This window comes from Chlorocebus sabaeus, chromosome 24 (assembly GCF_047675955.1).
Source record: "Chlorocebus sabaeus isolate Y175 chromosome 24, mChlSab1.0.hap1, whole genome shotgun sequence".
NCBI lineage: Eukaryota > Metazoa > Chordata > Mammalia > Primates > Cercopithecidae > Chlorocebus > Chlorocebus sabaeus.
In genome coordinates, this window is record NC_132927.1 from 71,505,749 (window position 1) to 71,531,610 (window position 25,862).

The following is a 25,862-nucleotide window of genomic DNA, read 5'->3' on the forward strand; positions in this document are numbered from 1 at the left end:
CAGTGGCCTCAAGTTCCTCTTCCAACTCTGCCTGCACTGTCTTCATTCATTCCTTCCTTCCAGCCTCAATCTTCTCATGGATAGGATGCAACTACCCACCACAAAACTCACTGTGGGAGTCTTGTGATAGTGTAGTATGTTCATAGCCTAGCGCCTGGGAGAGTGCTCAAGAACGGGTAGCTGTGAGCCTGGCAGGTAGTGCACACCTGTAGCCCCAGCTACTCAGGAGACTGAGGCAGGAGGTTCCCTTGAGCTAAGGAGTTGAAGGCTGCAGTGAGCTATGATCATGCCATTACACTCCAGCCTGAGCAATAGGGTGAGGCATTGTCTCAAAAAAAAAAAAAAAAAAAAAAAAGAAAAGAAAAGAAAAGAAAAAAGAAAAAGAAATGGTAGTTGCTCAGGGTGAACTCCCTCAGAGGATGGATTTGATCTCATTCCCATCTCTAAGCCCCAGACCCCCTGCAGGCCTTCCATACAGGTATGTATAAGGAACAAGCTGCCCACATTTGGCCCAACTCCTGACAACAAGGACTTAGGCAAATGTCACCAAGGCTGCTGGATGCCTGCTCCCAACCAACAGCCCTTCCCACTTGTAATTCATTTAGCAGAAGTTGGAGCTGAAGGAGTGTCCAGGCTGGGAACGGAGGAAGGATGTGCTCGGGAGAATGTGAAGATGGGAGAGAAGCAAGATCTATGTGTTTGGACCAAGGACACAGTTCCTTACTCCATAGCAACTGTGGTCAGTGGCTTAGCTCGGACAAGGAGATGAGAGTCCATGTGTTGTGAGGGTTCTTCTGGGAACTCTGAGAAGGCAGGGGCCGCCCATTGGGGCCTCTCTTCCATTCTGCAGCAGGGAATATGGATGTGTGGTCTGGATGTACAGACACCATTTTGGACCATAAAGACAAGGACGATTGTCTAAGGATGGCACAGCCAGAGCACTGGGAGTGGCTAGAAGGACAGGGGACCTGCTGTGCCAAGCAGGACTGTCTCTCTCTTAAGATAAAAATAAAATTTATTGGTATTTAAACCATTGCTTTTTTGGGCTGTCACATGTCACTGAAATTAATCTGAAACGTGGAAGCAATTAATGGAAACAAAATAGCACCCCATCTTCACACTTTGAGCTTTTTATGGCATAACCACTCCGTCCAAAGTAATATACCACCAACTTGAAACATGATTATGCTCAGCTGTTTACAGGCTTTGGCAATTTCAGTACAGGATTTATCTTCCTGTCATGCAGCCCGCCATTCCCTTTTTAATGTGGCCGGATCGTCCGGTGTGTTTTCTCCCCGTATTTTCTTTTTCTCCATTCAAGCAGGGTGAAGGCTCTGTACATCCAGGAAGATTTGTGAAGGGCCTCCTGGTATCTGTATTCAAAAGATTTAAAATGCAAATACGGCAGGGAGAATAGTCGGGAGACCCACTTCGGGGGGGCATGTCAGAGTGGGACTGGTCGGGGAGAGATAAGTCTGGGGGCTCCACAGATGCCATGGGAATGGCCTCATGGTACACTGGACCTGAGATTCCAAAACTGGTCAGAGATGCCCAAGCCCAGGCAATCATGGCACAGCAGCAGAGCAGCTAAGGGGCCATGGGGCCTGGGCCCTACCAGTGAGGACAAAGGCACAGTCACCTCAGGGCACTTCAATGCCACAGCCCAAGTACCCTTGGACAGGGAGAGGGAAAGGAGATGAGGAACGGGCAACTCAAACTTAACATGCTCAGATTCAGGAATTCCGGGTCTTCCCCACAATCTGCTTCTCCCCATTTCCCCATCAGCCTATGGCATCTTTATTCTTCCAGATGCTCAGGCCAAAACCTTGGAGCATTTCTCAGTCCTTTTTCTCTTCCACTCTACAGCCAATCCATTTGCAAATCCAGAGGGTCCACTTTCAAAATACATCCAGAATGAAATCACTGTGCCCCACTTCCGCTGCACCCACTTGTGCCATTGCCATCTCTCCTGGACTGTTGAAATGGACTTCCGGCTGGCCTCTGTGTTCCGCCCTTGTTCCCTGGAGTTTATTCTCATTATGGCAGCCGGGGTGAGCCTGCTCAAGTGTAAGCTGACATGTGCTCAAAACTCTCCAGTGGATCCCAGCTCACTCCTGGTAAAGGCCAAAGTCCTTACCACATCCTCCAAGGCCCTACCTGGCCTCTCTCCTCTCACTCACTGTGCACTCACCAAACCAGGCTCTTTGCTGTCCCTTAAAAACTCCAGCCATGATCCTGCCTCAGTGCCTTTGCAATGGCTGCTCCCTTTGCTTAGAAAACTCTTTCCCCAGGCATTCGAAGGATCTGTCCCTGCGGCTCTTTTAGGTCTTTAGTCAAATGTCTCTTGCTCAGAGGTCTTTCCTGGCTGCTGTATGAGCCTGGCAGCACCTCACTGTCCACCCCCAATCTACCTTCCCTCCCTGCTTTTTCTTATAGCACGGACGACATACTATATGCATCTTACTATTTTGCTTCTGTCTGCCTTTTCTCACTAGACGGTCAGCTCTGGGGGGATAAGAACCTTGTTTTGGTTTCCTATTATATTTGCAGCAACCAAAACAGTGCTGATGCCAAGTAAGTGTGTCACAAATATTTGTGGCACCACCTTTTATTTGCTCTCCCTCTGTCCTCATCTCACTCCTGCTGCCCTTGGTTGCATTCCCTCTGCCCTCAAATGACGCAATCATCATATCAGCTTTGGCTCAGGCTCTGTCTTCTGAGGACCCCTGGCTACTATGGTAACTTCCTAGAGGTCCCAGAACTAGTAAAAGACAGATCTAGGGTTCAGACCGAGGCAGTCCCACTCCAGAGCTGCAGAGCAACTACTACTACTATTACTACTACTTCTCGGAGCATTACAAAGGCTCAAGGCAATTAATGCAGTTTAAAAAGGGTGCCTTCTCTACAATCTCTACAACTCTAAAGCCAACTGGCTTCGCTTCAGCCCTGGCAAAAGTGTTATTTGTTGCGACTATTTGTTGAAAAAATAGTGTAATTTCTGGTTGTCAAAAGCACAAACACACGCGGAAGTAAGTATTATCAATGAAATGGTCAGTTCAAGAAATTATATTCAAAAATTTTCTTAAGAATACATATAATTTTACAAGATCATTCATCATAGCACCAAGCCTAATATTCCTTAATAGAAAACAGTCAAAAAACAAATACTCCAGTTAATTTCCCACAGGTATAAATTATGCAAATAGCCATTTGTATCTTAATTTACAGTAATCAATAAATAAGACGGCACATTCATATATTTTTTCAAAGATTTTTTTTTACAAAGCTACAGCTATGTATATACTAAATAGACAAAAATAATCCTTTTACTACAAAATAACATTTCATTTTCCTCAATAGTTTTCTTACAACTCTCAGTAAAAGCTTTCAGACATAGTCAATTAAGCCCTGCCATGACAATACGGAAACATTAAATCTGCTCAATAGACCAGACTCCTCCAAAATGAAACACCGATCACCACCCAGTACAATATGGTCTGAACAATCTCCTGTCTCCAAGTTTAGTAGTTTGTCCTGAGGATGTACAGTAGGGAACGACCATTTTTCCGTGTTCACAATTTGTATTTGGCGGGTAGTATCAGCACCGCTGTGAGTGACACAGGCAGCATCTTACGGTGCAATTTCAAGGGCAGAGGGCAGGTGTCCCCTGCACCACATTCCCTCCCCCCAGCTACCGCCCCTACCCCAGGAACATTCTACACAAACACGCCAGCCTTTGGCTTAAGGGATCCTTGTTGGAATGCAAACGGCTCCGATTCTGAGTAGAATTTCGGGAGCCTTTCTGAGTCGTTACTTGGGAAGGGGAAAAGATGAGAGGTGGGAAGATCGAGTCCTGTACAGCTGTCTATTCCTGCAGCTGAACTTTTGAATTGAAAAGAAATCCCCTTAGGAAACTGCCTCAGATGCTGACGTAATTTAAGGAGACCAATGTAGTTCTAACAGCCCAAGGAAGCAGATTTCCCAGATTCTACTTCAAACATTCATCCCAAACCTTTAAGATTCAGACTACTTTCTGTTTGACCAAACTCTTCCCAAAGGCACCTTTCTCAGATACTAAAGCCAAGAAGCACTGCCCTAAGCTTTGGGGTTATATACAGAGGTACACTTGCTTTAAGCAAATAGGCCACTTATTGAGATAAATAAAAACTACCTCGGTAACCTTTGGATTTTGAAACCTAGAAAGGACTTTTAAAAGAAGTCTTCCCACTTGCAACCCAGAGAGGTAAATTCAAGGCATCTGCAGGTGAGCCAGAGCTGGGACGTGGGTTCTCCATACCCACACCAGTGTTGGCCTGCTTTGGACAATGTCAACTCTCCAGACAACAGGCACCCCCAGAGTTTCCTTTAAAACAGTGTCTAAATCCTTGCATGACATTTAGCGATACTGGCCTTCTGGGACTGTTCTTTCTCACAGCATGGACTTGTAGAGAATACGCACCTATTGATTTTTGTTGGGGCTAAAGGAAGTGGTAGCTGTTGCAAACAGAATACAAGTATCAAATGATATTTTGCTATTTTGGTTTTTGTAACAATGCAAAAATCACTACTTTTAAGCTTAAAATACAATAATAATCCCTGCCTCAGAGACCAATCAGTTATTAATTCATCCAAGCAATTCGTGGTCTCTACCTCTCCATTTTAATTACACTGTCCTCAGGCCTTCTCTACTTTTCTTTTTGAAGGAGAAAGCCCAATTTCCTACTCTGAGAAGTACGTGTTACAGGTACAGAGATGAGCAGCTGGAGGCAGGATGTATAGTTAATTGAAAACCCTGAAGAACTGTCTTTGATGTTGGACACTGAGATTTTATTGCAAAAGACCCTTTCCAGGCGGCCATTTTGGTTGTGAATTTGCAAATGCAGTGAATTTTAGAGTGCAAACCAATGTTTGAAAATAACAGTCCTATGCTCTCGGTTCTGCTACTTACTAGTTCGCGCTATGACCTTGTTATTTTTCTGTCCTGTGCTTTAGCTTTCTTTCTGAAATGAACACCTCCCACAATTGTTCTAAGGGTCAAGTGAGTTAATGAGTAAACAATGGCTTAAACTTCCTCTTGCAAAAAGGCCTGAGTTAGATTTGAGACAGGGTAGGTCAGAAAAAGGTAATGGATTAGAGAGAGGTTGGAAGAAGCTATGGTAAACTGAGGGTTAGGGAAAGAGGTATAGTCAATGCTTGCTTCAAGAGGAAGGAAATAGAGAAAAGGGGGCTGCTGGGCGTCGTACAACTTCATAAACTTTCAAGAAAAGTATTTTTGATTCAACAAATATATGCTGAATGCCTATAATGCACAGAAGCTCAGAAGTTAGTTCGCCAAGATCACCCAGAGATCTGGTGACAGCTGGGACTCCAATCTAAATCTGTCTGACTCCCAAACCTGACTTCTTTCTCCAGCCCACAATACCTCCCAGAGAAGAAGGCAGTGATTAAAATGAAAACAAAAAAAAAGGGTTCCTTTAAAGAGAACGCTGCTAGATGAAGCTAGTCTTGACGTCTGAGTGTCAGGGATTTAAACAAATTAGCAGTGCGATTCAGGCCAGGGATTGTTGAGGCATGTGTATATTTAAAAACAACTTGGTCAAACAGCACAAAATACTGGTTGTCTTTTTCCCATAGACAAGAATGTTTTTTGGCATGTTGCTCCAGCCCTGGCTGGGAGGAACTGCTTGCTTGATGTGTTCTCATCAAGGTTCTCAGAATAAGTTCTAAACACAAAGAAGCCAGTATTCCCAGCATTGTGGGGGCTGGCAACTGCAGAACACTCAGCTCAGAAACTCTGATAACTTTTGGGGGCTCTCGGGAAACCAGCGGCTCTGAGTCTCCAGGCTGTTGACCCACACCTGACCAAGCTCACTCCATGCTCTGTCTCACACACAATGGTAGAGAAATGACAAGATCTGAAGGTGACTGTAGGGCTCTTAAAAAAATCAGAGTGAAGGCCAGGCACAGTGGCTCATGCCTATAATCTCAGCATTTTGGGAGGCCAAGGCAGGAGGATCACTTGAGGCCAGGAGTTTGAGACCAGCCTGAGCAACAGAGACTTGTATCTATAAAAGATAAAAAATTAGGTGGGCATGGTGGCATGCACCTGTAGTACCAGCTACTTGGGAGGCTGAGGCAGAAGGATTGCCTGAGCCCAGGAGTTTCAGGCTGCAGTGAGCTGTGATCACACCACTGCGCTTCGGCCTCAGTGACAGAGTAAGATGCCTTCTCTTAAAAAAAATCAGAGTGAAGAGGGCAGATGCTCACGTGGAGCCCAAAGATACAGGTGTCTGTACACGATGGAAATGGAACTTGTGCAGAGTCCATGCAAAGTCTGTACACCGGGCTCACTTTCATGAGCTCCTGACTGCTGTTCTCCAAGGAAATGCCTGATGAGAGCAAGGCGCAAGATCTGTGGAGCTCAAGGGGATGCTTGTATCTCGTGTTTGGCTCTCCCACACTGGCTGTCAGGGGAAAAGAGCCATAGCAATTTTCAGCGAAGAAGAACGATAACGCCCATGCCAGCTCCCAGCCTTCCACCACTCAACCTAGATCCTGGACCTTGTCATTAGGGCGGCCCCCTCACCAGTTGGATGGGACAGAACCACCTGCTATTTGGGGACAGTTCCAGATGGCAGCTGATGGCCCAAGATGTTAAATCTTCCCCAAACACTGTGTCAGCAGTGATTATGCAATGTCGGGGAAGGAGAAATAACACACCTGGGCCTCGCAGAGTTTTGTGCAGTCTCATTTCCTGGTTGAGAAGGTCCCGAGATACCAGGCTGACTGGAAGCTCCCACACGGCCCATTTCTGGGACCTGAGGGTACAAGGCTCCACAGAGGAATACAGGCGGGGAATGCAGTGGAGACCCCCCAGGAAGGTGTCTCCAAGCAGAAGGGAAAGAGAGGCCATGTCTCAAAACTCCAGAGGCTTCTGAAGTCCTTCTGGAGAGTTAAGAAAATTGGAGCTCATGTGATAGCATTCTTGTCATACAACTGCCTTCCAATGGCATGACCACGGAAGAACAGCTCCTCGCCAAAGCAGCCATGATGGATTCTGACATGTTCGTAAGACACATCTGTACTTGCTAATTCTGACTTTTGTTGGAGAGATGAGCCTCCATGGTGTTCTGAGTCCCTAACGATGGGGGTTGGGGAGGTTAGCTTCAGCAGCCGAGGCTGTAGTTTTGTAGTAAACTTAACTGGGAATGAAGATGGCTATCTGGAGGTCATCAACTAGCAGGGCGACTAGTCGTTTCCTCTTTCTAACCTTCAGTTTTTCATCTCTTAAATGAGGCACTGAACGCTTACATAATTCCTGAGGTTTCTGAACAGCCTATGACTTACAGAGATCAACTACACAGGCTGCCCCCAGTGCCTCTGCCTTCCCTCTGTTCCATCCTGACAAAAAGCAGGCATGCACTGCATGGGAAGAGGGTGGGGGGAACTATGTTGAACCCCAGAAACAGAGAAGCCCATGTTCTGGGTGGCTGCCCAAGGGGCAGCAAGAGTGTCCTGCTTTCCAGCCTTGGTGGGAGAACATCTCCCCACAAAGGTCAGGTCTGACCAGGAAGCCCCGACAGCCCGATCATCAACTATGGCAAGATACAAACTTCGATGAGGAAATGTTGGCCACGCTCAACAGAGAATCCATGCTATTTGTTTGCTGGCAAACACCTGTGTGGACTACTTATTTCTTTATTTTTGAGATAGGGTCTTGCTCTGTCACTCAGGCTGGAGTGAAATAGCAAGGTCATAGCTCACAGTAACCTCAAAGTCCTGGGCTCGAACAATTCTTCTGCCTCATCCTTCTGAGTAGCTGGGACTACAAGTGTATGCCACCACACCCCGCTAATTTAAATTTAACTTTTTGTAGAGATGGAGTCTTGCTATGTTGTGCAGGCTCGTGTTGAATTCCTGGCCTCAAGTGATCCTCCTGCCTTGGCCTCCCAAAGTGCTGGGATTATAGGTGTGAGCCACTACTGTGCCTAGCTAGTTTTCTGTTTCTTAAATGAAGCAAGGTAAAGAAAACCTAGAACCCACAGGACCACATAGACTGTATCTTTGGGGAGGCAGGAGATCTAAGATCATTTACTGAGAATAGGCAGCAAAACCAGGGGGAAGGAAGGAAGGTAATAACTAATCATGGCATTCCAGCAGAGCTTACCCATGCTATTTAACCCTCTCCTGCACTTGACACAGCATTACACAAAATCACTTAGCAGGCCACAGCTCAACAGGATGGATGTTGCTATAGTCCCAGTTGGACTCAGGGCACGTTCACAGACCAGTCAGAGCAGCAAGCCCCCCAAGCAACCAGTGAGAAAACTCAAATGGGGTTTATGGATCAAGGTGGTATACTGAATGCATGAGCCCGTTTCTTCCCTCATGAAACCCCATGAAAACAGGAGCAAAGGAATGAAAGTTATATTAACACAACCATGAACACAGAGGGATACAGAAGAGAACAGTAAGCAAGAGCTAGCAACCTATCGATGCAAGAATGGAACTGATGGAGCAGTGAGCAGGGTGGGGGATCCTAAAACCACATGCCTGCAGAGGGGAGGCCAAAGAGTGGTCAGCAGAGATGCCCTGTGGCTGCCAGGAGAGGCTTGGGGATTGGAATGGGAGGGATGGGGTGAGACAAGGGGCTGAAGACCAGGGCATTTGTTGGCTCAGAGGTCCCCTGTCCTTCCCATGCAGCCAGATGACCACTGTGCTCCTACTCCATGGAGAAATCAGAGCAGCGCCAACTCTGGGACACCAGACACAGCAAAGGTGGAAGCAACTCAATGAAAGTCTAAATATTCACGAGTGATGAGGCTGCCTGCTCAGCGGTCAGAACTCGGGCACACTGAGTATAGACCAGGGTCTCTGGATATGGTCCTACAGTTTGTGCACTGCACAGAGGCACCTGGCTAAAGGGGGCAATCAGGAGTTAAAATCTAGCCCTTTCATTGTTCTTCAAGCATTGTCCAAGCTCAGGGCTGGGTATGTCTGGAGGAACGGGCAAAAGGTGTCCTCTGCCAGTCAAGCCAAGCGCTCATGGGGGCTTCTGCCCAGATGGGACACTGTTTTTGAAACAACATGAGGGTTCAGTATAGGCTAAAAACAGCCCTGTGTATGGCCCTGTTTCCCAGAAAGGAGAGTAGTGGGAACATCTCTAAAGAAACAGAATGAGCGCCAGAGAAAACATGTGCAAATATTGACATGCAGCGTTCTCCAATGATGAGTCCAGGTGCCCACCTGGTGACCCTAGTGGAAAAGCTCACCAGCTGGCACACACAGCTTCCAATCAGCTTTTGGATGCCCCTCACTACTTTTTTTTTTTTTTTTTTTTTTTTTGAGACAGAGTCTCACTCAGTCGCCCAGTCTGTAGTGCAATGGCGCCATCTTGGCTCACTGCAAGCTCTGCCTCCCGGCTTCACCCCATTGTCCTGCCTCAGTCTCCTGGGTAGCTGGGACTATAGGCGCCCGCCAGCACGCCCGGCTAATTTTTTGGTATTTTTAATAGAGACAGGCTGGCCGGGCGCGGTGGCTCAAGCCTGTAATCCCAGCACTTTGGGAGGCCGAGACGGGCGGATCACGAGGTCAGGAGATCAAGACCATCCTGGCTAACACGGTGAAACCCCATCTCTACTAAAAAATACAAAAAACTAGCCGGGCGAGGTGGCGGGCGCCTGTAGTCCCAGCTACTCGGGAGGCTGAGGCAGGAGAATGGCGTAAACCCGGGAGGCGGAGCTTGCAGTGAGCTGAGATCCGGCCACTGCACTCCAGCCTGGGCAACAGAGCGAGACTCTGTCTCAAAAAAAAAAAAAAAAAAAAAGAGACAGGGTTTCACCGTATTAGCCAGGAAGGTCTCAATCTCCTGACCTCATGATCCGCCCATCTCGGCCTCCCAAAGTGCTGAGATTACAGGCGTGAGCCACTGCGCCCAGCCAGGATCCCTCACTCTTAAACATGAACAGATCCACAGGACCACCAGATACTTGAGAAAAATTTACGACGTGAAAGACAGAGACTGAGATCAACCAAAATAAAGGGAACTCAGAGGAAATGAGGGCAACACAGGAGCAGAAAAAGACCTTCCCCTCAAAACACAATCATTAACGTCCACAGAGAGACAAAATCTGCATTCACGCATCAAGAAAGGGACACTATAAAACAGAGACAGGATAATGACCAAAGGTTTTGTTAATTTGGAAAATAAAAATTCAATACAACCTTCAGATTGGGAAGATAAAAATGAATAATTCTTCCTGAAAGCAGATCGGAAACAGATGAAAAACAGAAAAGATAAAAATATTACAGCATCAGCCTGGGGGTAGGGTGAGGGTCCAACATTGAAATAATAGGTGGTCCAGAAAGAAAAAAATGTAAGTAATCACAATAAACTTTAAGAAATTTCCCATGAAGCCCCAGCACAAGGTTTAACACCCAGGATATGACACCATCATGACAGTTCAGAACACCAAGAATAAAGAGATCTTAAATGTTTCCAGGGAGGGTGGATAAAAAACCTAAGTCACATGTAAAGGTATGGGACTCAGAATGGCATCAGAAACCTCAACCAGCACCCTTGGGAGGGGTTAGGAGAGGGTATTATTTTCCACCTGTCATTCTATGCTCAGCCACATTTCTGTTAAGGGCAGAATACAGACATTTTAAGTCGTACAAAAATCTCAAAATATTTACAACCATATTTACTTCCCATGTTCTCTTCCTCAGGAAGTTATTAATGTGCCACACCAAAAAAAAAAAAAAAAAAAAAAAAAAGAAAAGAAAAAAAAAGAAAGAAAAGTAAAGAGAGAGAATAACAAATTAAGGGGGACATTTGGAGGAGAAAGGACATGTAACCATAACACACTGCTGGGCTTGGGAGTCAACAATCCTTAAGTGCTCCAGGTAATGTCAACACCTAATAGAAATGTACGAAATGATGTGATCTAGCTATACTGGAAAACCAAAATACGGTATGGTAAGAGTGAAATCCTCATCTACTGTGATAGCAAGCCAGTAGGTGTTTCTAAATTAATTAAAACATAAGCGTAAGCACGTTATGTAGAAATGCAAACATAAGAGAGGTGAAAGTGGTTACTTCTAAGCAGCGAGACTTAGGGGACTGCTAGTTTTTGTTAAAAGCCTTATTGCATTTCTTTTAAATTAAAAAAAAAAATTACAAGCAGTGGGGTTGTTTGTCCTGCAGACTTCCACATCCATTTTCTATATCCAGCTTCTTCCATAGAAGCCCATACTCAAATGAGATTTCTTTTTCCTTTTCAAAAAATCAGTTGACTGCCAACCTGAACCAAACGACTATAGGCATCTTGCCAGTGGATGTTTTAAACAATATTACAAGTTGTAATAGGTGAGAAAAGAATCCTGCAGAGGTTTTTCTGAACAAGGTCTAGACCCATAAAATGAAATGATTCACATTTTGGTCGGCTCTTCCCGGGCTCTTTGAGCATCTAATTTAGGCGAGGACTGCATGGTGCCCAGGGTTATAAACTATCACACACATAATCTTTATTATCTGTACCTTTACACTTTCATTGATGCCAGGGAGCTCATTAATTAGCTCATTTTCCACGGGGCTCTTGGCTTTCCAGATGGAATCACTCCAAGCTCCCAACAGCCTTCTGCTTGGAAGGCTGAAATTCTTTCAGGAGGGGAGACAGACTATAATCAGACTGGTTTAGAGGCCAGATTTGGGCTGTCATCGACTCAGATGTGCTATGTAAATTCTTCTGGCCATGCTGGAATTCTGTGAACTTGAAACCCACTGCTTGAAATGAGCAAGTCCTTGGCTAGCAAAGAAAGAAACGCGATTCCCGGAGTAAGGACGACGCTAGTATGTCAAATGACAAGCTGTTGCAGCCGTCCAGGGTATTTCAGAAGGAATCGGGGATGAGCTTGAAGGTGAATAAGACTTCCTCATGGGAAAAATACAAGAACAAAACAAATGTCGATGGTTGGTCTAAAATTTTTGGTTTTGTTTGAATGTGGACATTTTAATATAGTCATTTTATCTTTTTCTCAGGACATGGGGGTGCCCGGTGGAAGTTTCCTACAAGGGGACATCAGGTGCCCATGTGCTCACCGCAAGTCTGCCCCTGGTTGGCTGCATGATCTTGGTCACGCTGCTCTGTCTCCCTGGGTTCAGCTAGACAAGATGCTCTCTGAGTCCCTTCCTGACTCGTTCGTGATTTTATAAGGGTAGCCTGGTACGTGCTTTCTGAACGGGAGAGCAAGGGGAGGAGGAACTGATGCAGAGACTCGCCACAGACCGGAGTCTTGGCAGGAAGGAGAGAGTGGAGAGAGCCCGGGGCTGAAGAAGACGGGGGGCAGGGGTGCTAGAGATGCCTATCTTCTTTCACAAACCTCCTGTGCTGGTCTGCTCCCAGAGTACTGTCCAGAAAGCCTCTTCAAGAAACTCATTACAAGTGACCACAAAGGATGCCCGTGCCAAGACGTGCATTCTGAGGGAGGTGTGCACCAAAGCTTTGGCGGGTAGGAAGTTGCCGCACCACCCAGCTCCAGCACCGGTGGGAGCTGATTCCAGCCCAGCCACTCCTCATGGCTTTTACAGGGCCCTGCTGGGCCTTGAGGATCTGGTTTGAAAATCATGGCTCTATCTGAATCCAATCAATGGAAAACTGAATTTCAAATGCATCTCCTCTCAAACAAACAAAACAACAACAACAACAACAAAAAACCAGAGTGAAAAAGAGCACACTGTGGCTCTCAACACAGCTTTCACCTTGCTCCCTGGATTCTGTCATTCCCGGATGTGCTTGCACAGAGCTGGCTGCTCAGATTTCCCCCAGTGAATGCAACCAGTTACCGGACTGTGACAGGTGCATGGACCCCAGTACCTTCTCTCAAACATCCATGCTTGGAGGAAAATGTGGTAGCTTTCTTCCCAGCTGAGGCTCTGCCTGGGCGCCCACCCTCTTTCTCATCAAGCAGCCCTTCATCTGAATCCTAGTTCATCTAGGATGTGAACCTGCATGTGGGGTGCGCTAAGATCCAGGCAGGCTAATGATCACTAATGATGCTTCCTATCCGACCCAGCAAGGCACACAAGGACAAAACCCCACCTATGGATCCAGCTGCATGCCTGAGTTTTGAGTACACAGCCAAAGAAAAAAGCATGCTCACGTCGTCCAGAAAAAAAAGGAAACCTGGAAAAAAAAAAAAACACACACAAAAACCACAATAGTGAGAAAGGGCATCTAAGTTTCCTCGGAGGTCCTCAACTGTCTGTAGAAGTGCCCCACCCAGAACCCAAAATAAAATGAAGTACCCCGCCCCGGTCAGGGTCCTGTCTTTTTTATTATCCAGACACACGTATCAGAGTCTGTTAACATCCAGTTGTGGGAACAGCAGCAAGCAGTACACCAGGAGCCACAGGAAGAGAATAAAATACATCATATCCGGCTGCTGGACAAGCTGTGTCAGAGAGTCGCTCTGCGGGCTGTGGCTCCCCAGTGACATGGCTTCTCCTGAGCTGTTGGCCGTCCTACAGAAGGAACACAGAGGAAAGGCAGTTACCAAGCAGGTTCCCAGCAGAGTGGACCCCACCCAGTCTCTCCCCAGCCCCCACTCCCTGCCTGACGACCTGAAGGCTCCCCAGCACCAGGTCCAGGTAGGCCCCACACTGTGTGTGCTGACCCAAGCCAGTGGGTTGGGCCGACAAGGAAGCCCCTCGAGCTTTTGCACACACTCTGTTCATCTCCATAACATCAGGTGGGAGGAGCTAGCAGCGCCATTCTGCAGATGGACACACTGAGGCTTTCGGGTGGAGTGACTTGCCCAAGGCCACAGGATTACTTGGCGACAGAGCTGGCACCTAGGCCAGGTCTCCTGGGACACCTTTCTTGATGCCACAGTGCTCTCAGAGAGTGGCATGGAGTTAGATACTGATGGTTCGCTGCTGTTTGTTAGTAACGGAGGGGACCCCATAGGTCATCTAAGGGATGAAGCATCCCTGATAGCAGATCATTTTAAATCATCTATCGGAAAGAAACAAACAAAGACCTCTCCCATTCCCCACAGTTTTGTTTTGGCTTTGGAATATTACTTTTAAAATAATTACTAGGGGCCGGGCACGGTGGCTCACGCCTGTAACCCCAGCACTTTGGGAGGCCGAGGCGGGTGGATCACCTGAGGTCGGGAGTTCAAGACCAGCCTGACCAACATGGAGAAACCCCGTCTCTACTAAAAAAAAAAAAAAACAAAATTAGCCAGGCATGGTGGTGCATGCCTGTAATCCCAACTACTTGGGAGGCTGAGGCAGGAGAATCGCTTGAACCCGGGAGGCGGAGGTTGCAGTGAGCTGAGATTGTGCCATTACACTCCAACCTGGGCAAAAAGAGCAAAACTCCGTCTCAAAAATAAATAAATAAATAAATAAATAAATAAAATAAAATAATTACTAGATTTGATTTTAGTCAGATTTACCTTCCTGCTTTTATTTTATAGGCGGTAGTGTTAAAATGCCAGTTTGGTTTTGCCTGGTGGACAATAGGGAAGCCCAGAAGGTTTTGCCCGGCGGGTAATAGTGAAGCACAGAAGATGGCGGAAACCCACCCCAGACCTGAGTTTCCAGAGGAAAGGGTGAGGTAGGGACCATGAGCTGGGGCTGGGGCCTCTGCTTGGAGCTGCATGTAGAGAAGCCTGCAGTGTAAGCTTCTTAGGGGGTTTCGTGCCATGTAATGGAGATTATGAGAGGCTAAAACCACTTGTCCCAGTACTGTCTCCTGATAGCAGGAGTGAGGGGCAGGGTGGGATTAAACATCTGCCGCCATCTACATACTGAATGATAAATACCCACATGATGGTATTTTTTAAAAAGCTGTCCACAGAAAGAATTTAAACTACATACTTTTTATAGAGACAGGGTTTCTCTGTGTTGCCCAGACTGGTCTCAAACTCCTGGCCTCAAGCAGTCCTCCCTCCTTGCCTCCAAAGTGCTGGGATTACAGGCATGAGCCACCACATGCAGCCTAAACCATATTTTTTATTATAAAGGTAATAAATGCTCAATGTAGAAAACTGAAAACATGCCTGCATTTCTCAACTTTATAGGTTCTATTTTCAACATTTCTATCTCATAAGAGCAAAAAGGATTATTTTCCTATGAGCACGTCCAGCCTAGTTGAAAACTTGAATTAGTATTTCCATTTCATGGCAGGGGAAAGGAGCTGTCTTGCTTCTTTTTTAGCAGCCAGAGGGATGGGGTTCTAAGGACCACACTCTTGGGTGTTAGGTAATATTCAGACAGAGGCTTCCGATTCCAGTAATCTAAATCCTTCCAAGCCAATTCAAATCTGTGGTGAGTAAATAAAACTTTTTAAAAATAGAAACATAAAGCAGTTCTATGACTTCAACAGGAATGGGGATGTCTCAGAATTGTAAGAGTTTGAGAAGTTTTTCTGGTTCCCTATGTTTTAAATGGGCAAGTTTCCAGCAATTCAGCAACATTAGGCTAGGCCAGCAGTTCTCCGACAGCAAGAAATACTTTCATAGACTTCCTGGCATGTTTGCTTTCCCTCTTCATGTCTGCTCTGATGCCATAAAACTGTAAAATCAGCTCAGTGAGCTTCTGAGTATTGTACCTGCAGTGGCGACAGTGAACAGACAGGCGTCAGGGACTACAGCATTGCGGGGGGGGACACATAGCCTCACAAGACCACCACCTCTTCTCCTGCCTGGCCCTCCCTTTGCTAACTACCTATACCACTAAACCACCCTATACCGTACACCACTCATGTAAACAAAGCTGCAGGCTCAGAACCCAGACCCGTCTTTAAACTGACTCATTTTCAGAACCGGGCCCTGCCCATCAGTGTTAATTAATATCTACTTTTCCTTTCTACTCATATTCAGTTTACATCATTTTCTCTGGAATAGTTATTTCCTTGCATTATCCCAAATTATTCATACTGTTATCAACAAAGCAGTGGGAGAAGAACCACCCCTGTAAGGCAGGCTGCAGAATGGAAAAACATTTTATTACAACCCCCACAAAACCTGAAGTAAAGCCACCAACCTGGTTAACATTCGGTTTCTTCTGTCATCCAGATCTGCTGCGTTCCTCAACTGAACAAAGCTAAAATGATCCTACAGTGAAATTTATAAACAAAACCCCCGCAACCCAATTAGTAAAGATGAAATCTCTGAAACAGAAAATAAAACGATTTTAAACACACAAAGCCGAGCATGCCGTGCATTTCTCAATACTGTCAGCATCTAGATCCAAAATCAAAGCACTACACAATATACATTCCTCTACTTCCTCCCCCAAGCCCCTCCCTTGTGAGCAAGAGAGTCCCCACCCGGAACCCGAATTGGGGTGTGCTGCTCCGGGTTCTAACACATCTGGTACTAAGCATGTGAGAGTGTCCATCGGACCTCCGCTCATGTTGCACCTCAGTCTTTGAATGTGATCTTTCTGGGTGTGTGTGCAGCGGGGGTCCAGGCGGGGCATTTTGGATGCGTTTTTGTAACAAAGAGGCCTTTGGGCTTTAAAATCATCACTTTATTTACATCCCTTATCGCCCAAACCGGACATCCGATTGGACTGTGCTTAATGACAAGGTTTCAATTTGCTTGTCTTCTATCCAAAAGTATAGCTGTTGCACGTCAGTAATTTCAAAGCTCTGGGCTGGGGAGGAGGAAGGATGGAAAGGAATTGATTAGCAGGGGCCATGCGGAAAAAGAAGAAATTCACATACTAACCGATTCCGAAGACCTATTAGTATGTCGTTGAATGTAAATGCTGGAGTCACTGTGACTAGTCCTGAAAAACAAACACACGTTTTCAATTGGTACCACCTGGAGCTCTTCATGGCTCAGTTGTACAGTCACCCCCATCCTGGGGCTTCCACATATGGATCTGGGCAAGAGTGACGACCTCACACCCAGGGACAAAAATGAGAGATTTTATCTAATACCCCTCCTTGGGTTGGAGAGTGCTTACGAATAGGATGGATATTAGTGACACACACATTGGGCCCTCATCTACAAGAAAACACGAAGTCAGGATTTTAAATAGAAAGCAAGCCACATATTCTTAAAAATCATAGCATCTGGATCAGTAAGTAACCCAAGCATCCCGATGTGTTGGGACTCACCAGAGGTTCTCTGTAATTAGTCAGACCTGGGCCTAGACCAGGCTGCCCCGACTCTCTCTACCTGCGTCTGAGGTCCCAATTAGTCAGACCTGGGCCTAGACCAGGCTGCCCCGACTCTCCCTACCTGCCTCTGAGGTCCAGAATGTGCAAGTGGGAACGCTTGCCTCGCACTTTTCATGTTCCACCCAGTCCTCGCGGAATGGAGGGTGATGTCATATTTCCTTGAAGGATGGAGCCCTGCCTTCAATCCCTGTGGCTGACCTCTTTCTCCCTCTCCTGAAGTCCCCAGGCCTAGCAGACTCCATTGCATAGTGGCTGCTCAAGGATTCTTTGAGAATTAACCTGTTTAGGGAGAAGCTGAGCAGTTGGGCAGATCCCCTGGGCTGTTTGTCCAAAGCGTTCACCAGCACTGACAGCAGAGCCCAGCGACATGTGAAGATCATAGATGACTGCTAGACAGTCACACCCAGGGGCAAGGACAGGCACGCTGGGAGTCAAAGGCCAAATGGGCAGCAGCCTTCTGTTGTGCCTTGGCCCTCCTTCCCCTGCCTCTGTTTCCCCAAGGTCCAGGCACAGAAGCAAGGCAGAGGGAGGTGGAAAGCCAGGCACCTGCCAGCAACTCCTCTGGCTCTGTCTGTATGGGCTTCTCCCTGCCCCTCCCCAAATGCATATCTCAATGATGTTCTGTTGCAGTTTGCATTACTCACATCATCACAGGCAACAAGGGGGCACAAAAAGAATGTGGACTGTGGAGTGGGACACATCTGAGTCCAAGACTCCCTAGCTCTGCCATCTCCTAAGCTGGGAAAGTTACCTGGCCCCAGACCTTCTTTGTCTGCCATATGAGGCACAGTCCCACCAAACATGAGAATGAATGAGAAAATGAGCGTGAAGTGCCTGGACACAGTAAGGGCTTGATAAACACTGACTGACTATTGTGATGATGAGAGAGGGAAGAGACCAGGGTCTTCTGATTTTCAGCAGTTACACATTTTCCCAGGGACAAATCTGGCTCATCTGGTGGCCTTGGAGTGACAGAGCAGAGGCGTGCTATGAGATTCCTGTAGATCAGTTAAATCTCATTATCCTCCCTGCTCCCTACTTCTCCCAAGCTAGATCAAGCATCCCTACTTCCTTGGAAAGGGAATTGTGGAAGAAGCCATAAGGTTAGTAAGATGTCCAGCTTCCACGTGCCAGACGTTAAAGATCTCCTTTGTGGAAAGGTGGATATGCTTGATGCTTATAAAGTGAAGTTTGCTCAACGGCAGTTGTCTGGGGGCCAGAAGGCAGCCAACAGAGGCTCCAAGTCTACCGCGTTCACCCCAGCGCCTACCTATGGTTCAGCCATCCACTGCTCACTGCCAGCTTCCACTGAAAGGTTTGAAGAGTGAGGAGAGAAGGCAAGCTTCCCATCCTTCCCATTTTGATCCTCATGAGGTCTGGTAATGGTGAGGGTGGGTGGGGGAACCCAGGTGTAGAGAATGAGGACTGTACATGAAGCTGTGTTTCCCTTGCTGTCCAATCCCATGCCTGCACCTCCCACCCCATCAAATCCGAAACTGCAAATGACTCTGTAACTCTCCGGCTCCACCTTAAGGGTGAAAAGAGATAAATAAAATACCTGGAAGGAATGCAGTGGTCGCTAGTGTCTTCTTCTAGGTCATCTGAGGATTGAATACTTCCAGGTGCTACAAATAGTGAACTTTCTACGTGGTCCACATGTTTCCTTTTTTCCTTTTTTTTACTACTGATTGATTCTTTCGTTACATTTCCTTCTAGGGGGTTTGCTATGTTTTCCGGGTTTGGGGATTCCTGGGACTGAAAGAACAACCAAATCCAAGTCAGTATGTCATACTGCAGTGTAAAGTAGGTGACACCACCCAGCAGTGCTCTGCTCAGGCCCAGCCAGGGCGTCCCTTCCAATTCTGACTGTTCCCTGGTCCTTCTCATGAATCCCCTGCGGCACAGCCTGCATGAGAGACAAGTCCACCCCAACTCCCGCCCCGGTACAGAATTCAAATTCTACAAATTGATGGAGTTAAAACAATACAGATTCTAGAGTCAGCAAGATCTGATTTCAAATCCTGGCTGAGTCAGCTCTGCGACCCTGAGTGACTGATGTTATCTTTTTGAGCCTCAGTTTATTTGTTGGTGAAATGGGTACGATAATTATTAACCACGTCCCCCGATTCCATAGGATTTCCTATAAATCATGTCTCTAATTAGTTGTGTGTGGTGGTGCCTGTGGTCCCAACTACTTGGGAGGCCGAGGTGGGAGGACTGCTTGGGTCTGGGAGGCAGAGGTTGCAGTGAGCTGAGATCATGCCACTGCACTCCAACCTGGGTGACAGAGTGAGACCCTGTGAAGAAGAAGGAAGAAGAAAAGAAGGAGGCGGAGGATGAAGAAGAAGAAGGAGGAAGAAGGAAGAGGAAGAAGAAAGAAAGGAGAAGAAAAAGAAAGAAAAAAATAAAGAAGGATAGAAAAAAGGAGAGAAGAGAGAGGAAAGAAAAGAGAAAGAAAGACAGACAGACAGAAAGAAAGAAAGAAAGAAAGAAAGAGAGAGAGAGAAAAGGAAAGAAGGAAGGAAGAAAGAGGAAGAGAAGGGCTCTTACAGTGAGCAGTGGCTGAATCCTTCACAATCATTATCCATTTAAACAAAGGAATAAATCCTGGAAGCTAGGTGGGCCAAAGGGTGCAAAGGTGGCCTATAGGTTTGGAGAGGCACACAGGCAAGTGTAGTGTTTTCAGGATGCCATCTTCACTGTGCCTTTGGCCAAAGGTGAAGTGCAACACTTTTGGATGGTAGTGCAACATATCTAGCATGTATCTGGTAATGAGGATTCTTTGACCTCTGTCTGCACCAGGCACTCTGAAACCTGTCAGCAAGGCTCCGAGTGAAATGCAGGAGCATGGTCATTGTTGGAGCCACCTCTCAAGAATTCTTTCAGGGGCTGGAAGAACCTGTTCAACAGGTGTCAGAATAAGAGCATTAGAGTGGCCAGGCCACTGTGTCCCAGGAGAACAAAGCTCCATGCAGGAATGAAAAGCTGCGCTTAGCAAACTGAAATGATAGTCTCACAGGCTGCCCTCATCAATGGTCAAATGCCACCATTTCTGAAAGGTGAAACAAGCAGAGGGCTTATGTATTTTTTCAAGACCAGAAGAAAAAATTGCCATTTTCTAGTCCCTTTGGCTAGGAAAATATCTTTTTTTTTTTTGAGATGGAGTCTTGCTCTTGTCTCCTAGGCTGGCATGCAGTGGCGTGATCTCGGCTCACTGCAACCTCTGCCTCCTGGGTTTAAGTGATTTTTCTGCCTCAGTCTTTCAAGTAACTGGGATTACAGGCACCTGCCACCATGCCTGGCTAATTTTTGTATTTTTAGTAGAGACAGGGTTTCTCCATGTTGGCCAGGTTGGTCTCGAACTCTTGACCTCAGGTGATCCACCCACTTCGGCCTCCCAAAGTACAGGGATTATAGGAGTGAGCCACTGCTCCCAGCCTCTTTTTTTTTTTTTTTTTTTTTTTTGTTTTAAAAGGAAGGCAAGGTATCAGAGAAATACTCCATCCCATCTCCTTGTCTGCCAGAAGGTAAGACTCCCAGACCTCACCTTGGGCTCCTCATCAAATGGGTTGTACCCTCTCCCTACGCTCACCCACACGGATTGAGGCAAGGAATCCACTTGGGAGCAAATTGCAAGGTGGGCTTGGGATCAGTGGGCAGTACTTCCTGGGGAGGGGAGGCAGCAGACTGCAGCCACGTGAGGCAGACGGTGTTGATTTCATTCCCACATAATACCCAAGGGAGCTCATCTGCCCACGCTCTCACCAAGAGTGAGATCCATGTAAGATGGAGATCAAATCTAGATCTCCTGATTCTACCATTGCAACCCAGGGCTCTTTCAATCACAAGTGCTGGACACATGCACCCTCTGCTTTTGGCAATCGAGAAAAAACGCCATATTTGTATTTTCACAGGCCACATCCAATAGGCCAGGAGGGAGGATGCAAGCCGCTAATTAATCATTTTAGTTTATTTATTTATTTATTTTTTTGAGACAGAGTCTAGCTCTGTCACCCAGGCTGGAGTACAATGGTGCGGTCTTGGCTCACAACAACCTTCGCCTCCCGGGTTCAAGTGATTCTCCTGCCTCAACCTCCGGAGCAGCCGGGACTACAGGCACGTGCCACCACACTTGGCTAATTTTTTGTATTTTTAGTAGAGACGGGGTTTCACTGTGTTAGCCTGGATGGTCTCTATCTTCTGACCTTGTGATCCACTCACCTCGGCCTCCCAAAGTGCTGGGATTACAGGCGTGAGCCACTGCACCTAGCATTTTAAAGAACAGAGGGGCTGAGATGCAACTCAGGCTCTCCCCACCACCCACTCAGTCCTCTTTCTTTTGTCCTGCAAGAGCTTTCTGGCCATAACAGATTGTGGTCTCAGCTGTGTTGCTCCTCAATCTGCGGACAACAAGGCCAGATCTCACTGGAGGATATTTCCAGCCCTGCTGGATTTTCATGGCCTCCTGCAGGAAGCACCTGCATGGCGGCGGGGCTGACTTCAGAGAATTCAGCACACAGGAGGCCGTGGGAGCGAGTGGGGGACTGGGTTCCTCTCCCTGGGGGAAGAAGGGGAAGATGGCAGGCGTGGTCCCTGGCACCTGCAGAGCCATCCACTCCTCTTCCCGTCCATTCCATGGTTGGCAAACACAGAGTGCGCAGCCCTGCCCGTGTGGCTCTTGGCCTTAGGATGCTGCTTCTCCTAGGGCTTAGGCAGCCACTCCTCATTGCTCAGATTTGGCAAACTGAATAAAACCAGCCCCTGACTTCCGGCCTAGCTAAAATCCTAAGTGTCTTTTAGGATGAACCTGATCCCTTAGACTAATTTCCCTTATTCTCTTTATTGGCTCAACGAATCTTCTAGGGCTTCTACCCCACTCATTCACCCCAACTACTCAACTATCAATAAACTTTTAAACTTTAAAAAGGCTACTTGAACCCAACTTTTTTCTGTAGCTCCTGCAGGATGCAAGGCTCTCTCAATCCTTCAAGCAGCCCCAGTCCTTTGGGCCTCTCACTGGGCTCTGACGAGCCAGAGCTTTGTCATGTGTCTCAGTATTTCATTTACCTTCCAATTGCTGTATGCCCCCGAAACCATCGTGTAATAAACTTTGTCCCCTCCATTGGCAGGCCCTGTCAGGCACTGTGCTGGTCTCTAGCATCCAAAGATCAATACACAAATGTCCACTCTCTCACGGGAGAGAAAAACAAAGCCCATGGAAGTCAGGTAAGCACTCAAGGAGACACTGTCAAAAATGTGACCAGCTATAGGGAGGGAGCAATGGCCCTGCCTGGGGAGGAGGTGGGAGCGCTTCGGGGAGGAGGTGCCATTTGCATTGGCTTTGAAGGGTGAATAACTGCTTGCCCAGATGGTGGGACCAGCCCAATGACACCTGGAGGCAGAGGAGAGCCTGGATGTCTGGGGGTCTGGGAGGATGCTGGCTTGGCTGGAGGGGAGGGAGACAAAGAGGGGTGGGTGGCTAGTTAGAGAGGGAAGAGTCTTGGAGTTCATACTAAGAACTTTAGAATTGATCCTGGAGCAGGAGTCAGGAAGTGATAAGATGGGACCTGTGTTTTACAGTCATCCTTCTGCAAGCTGAGCTCGGGAGGAGGGACAGTGAGAGACTGGGGAAGGGTCTCAGATAGAGGTAGAGCCAATGCAATCTGAAATAGCTGGTCACTTTCCCACCTGGCTTGTGTACTTAGGGGACTTCTACCCTTAGTCCCTCCACCCAGAACTCCCTCCCCAGTTCTAGGGTCCCCAAAACCCCCATGCAGCCTTTCAAGATCTGGGTGGGAGCCTCTTTCTGTTGAACCCCTGAATCCCTTTGCTGGGCCCATCTCTTACGGCTGAGGCCACATTCTCTCATAGTACAGTTACAGGGGACTCTGTCTCCCACATCAGACACTGAAGGCAGGATTTTCCTTCTTTCTTTTATCTTCCCGGCAGTGCCAGATGCGTCGCTTTCCACGGGGTTGGATGAGTAAGCAGGTGAGCTCATGGAGGGGCTGGAGAGGCTGAGCCCAGGCCCTTCTCCTCCATGGCTCTCTTGCCCTGGATGCCCTGTGTGTACTGTACCCAGCAGGGCATGGCCAATGCGGTTTCGGACTCACCTCCTGGATCCCCGAGTGCTACAGCAGGGAGAAGCACTTACTAACGTGGCATCTGCAGGAGGAGCCTCCCCATCAGGCCAGGCCCAGGCACCCCCCTTCACTGATCACTCCTGTGGCCCTTTGTGAGCTGCTGGGCCAGATGAAGTGGGCACACAAGTGGCAGATAAGAATGTGACCAGCTGCTCAAGCTCAGAAGAGTGCATGTCCCCTTATCCTACTTACATACCCATTTCAAACCACAGAAACCAAAGATTAGTGCCCATGAGGCAAAGTCCTTTAAAAAATCAAAACTGGAGTCAAACATGAGGGCTTCTTCTGTTTCTCCTAAGTTACTGCAGAAGAACAGGTTAGCGTTTACTAAGCGCATGCTAGATGTTAGCTATGATGACAATTTTTTTTTTAAACTTTCTAATGCCTATGTTAGTGGTAAGTTATGAGAGAACATCACACACAGGGGACTGTGGGGGTGGAGGGCTAGGGGCGGGATAGCATTAGGAGAAATACCTAATGTAGATGATGGGTTGATGGATGCAGCAAACCACCATGGCGCACATATACCTATGTAACAAACCTGCATGTTCTGCACATGTATCCCAGAACTTAAAGTATAATAAAAAATTTTATATATATATATATGTGTTTTTCAATTGTTATTTTAGATTTGGGGGATACATGTGCCAGTTTGTTATGTAGGTACATTGCATGATACTGAAGCTTGGGGTAATTATCTTCCAACCCCCCAAGCAGCCATGTCAACTTGGAGACCCTTGGGAGTCACAGTGAAGAAGGCCTGGATTTTTTTTTTTTTTTTTTTTGAGACAGAATCTCGCTCTGTTGCCTAGGCTGGAGTGCAGTGGCCGGATCTCAGCTCACTGCAAGCTCCACCTCCCGGGTTTACGCCATTCTCCTGCCTCAGCCTCCCAAGTAGCTGGGACTACAGGCGCCCGCCACCTCGCCCCGGCTAGTTTTTTTGTACTTTTTAGTAGAGACGGGGTTTCACCGTGTTAGCCAGGATGGTCTCGATCTCCTGACCTCGTGATCCGCCCGTCTCAGCCTCCCAAAGTGCTGGGATTACAGGATTGAGCCACCGCGCCCGGCCGAAGGCCTGGATTTCAAGCCCTCCCCACCCCTCTCAAAGGCTTCCATCATTCCCCACAACCTCTTCTATTTCCCGCACTATGAGGTTCCCTTGGCTGCAGTACCCGACTGTTAGTACACTGTTCTCAGTACATGGGCAATGGGGTCATGAAGGCTGACTCCAACCTTGAGTTTTAAAGGACTTTTTGTTAGTTTGTTTCTTCCTTTATTGGCTTTTTTTCCTTTTTGTTATTTTTAAATTTTACTTTAAGTTCTGGGATACATGTGCGGAGTGTGCAGGTTTGTTACATAGATATACACGTGTCATGGTGGTTTGCTGCACCCATCAACCCGTCATCTAGGTTTTAAGGCCCACACGCATTAGGTATTTGTCCTAATGCTCTCCCTCCCCTAGCCTCCCACTCCCTGACATTGTATGTTGTTCCCCTCCCTGTGTCCATGTGTTCTCATTGTCCAGTTCCCACTTATGAGTGAGAACATGCAGTGTTTGATTTTCTGTTCCTGTGTTAGTTTGCTGAAAATGATGCCTTCCAGCTTCATCCATGTCCCTGCAAAGGGCAAGAACTCATTCTTTTTTATGGCTGCATAGTATTCCATGGTGTATATATATATCACGTTTTCTTTATCCAGTCTATCACCGATGGGCATTTGGGTTGGTTCCATGTCTTTGCTATTGTAAATAGTGCTGCAACAAACGTATGTGTGCATATATGTCTTTAGAGCAGAATGACTGATATTCCTTTGGGCATATACCTCGTAATGGGATTGCTGGGTCAAATGGTATTTCTGGTTCTGAAATCAGATTGAGGAATCACCACACTGTTTTCCACAATGGTTGAACTAATTTACAATCCCACCAATGGTGTAAAAGCATTCCTATTTCTCCACAGCCTCGCCAGCACCTATTGTTTCCTGACATAATCGCCATTCTTACTGGTGTCAGATGGAATCTCATTGTGGTTTTGATTTGCATTTCTCTAATGATCAGTGGTGGTGAGCTTTCTTGATTTTTAAAGGACTTTTGCCTGTTGGGCACTAATCTTTGGTTTCTGTGTTAGAAATGGGTGTGTAAACAGGATAAGGGAGATGCGCTCTTCTGATCCCACCGCCCAGGTACTGAGAATAGTACACAACGGTTAGTTTTCCAACCCTTGCCCTGCGACAATGACTGCTTTTGAAATCATTTCTGCTCCTCCTCTGCTGGACCCTCAGAGGTGACCTCACTTGATCCTCAGAGCATCCCTGTGCGTAGGGCCAGGACTAGGGGAAAGCCATTGAAGTGCCCATATGCAGGATTTCAGGAGGTGCCCACTCTCGGGTGCCAACCCTGCATTTGCCCGAGCCTCACAGTGGGTGCCTCTTTGAATTCTGCACCATGGGAGTCCCGAGGGAAGCCCCCTCATCGCTATTTTATGGAGCAAGAAGCTGAGCTTCAGACCAAGAACTGTCA

The 25,862-nt window shown here is 47.2% G+C and overlaps 1 protein-coding gene across 2 annotated transcripts in view; it reads right to left on the reverse strand.

The window, feature by feature from the left end:
- Positions 1-9,726: 9,726 nt before the first annotated feature.
- CLMN (calmin) overlaps positions 9,727-25,862 on the reverse strand; it is a 135,906-nt gene continuing 119,770 nt past the window's right edge. The window contains exons 10-13 of one of the 2 annotated variants that reach the window (XM_007987732.3): positions 18,760-18,956; positions 16,744-16,804; positions 16,055-16,125; positions 9,727-13,522 (exon numbers count right to left, since the gene is read on the reverse strand). In XM_007987732.3, coding sequence (XP_007985923.3) covers positions 13,354-13,522; positions 16,055-16,125; positions 16,744-16,804; positions 18,760-18,956 — 498 coding nt within the window. In that variant the 3' untranslated portion in view covers positions 9,727-13,353. Of the gene's footprint in view, positions 13,523-13,614; positions 15,621-16,054; positions 16,126-16,743; positions 16,805-18,759; positions 18,957-25,862 lie in introns of those variants that run through there. The other variant, XM_037984458.2, reaches the window with a different exon arrangement.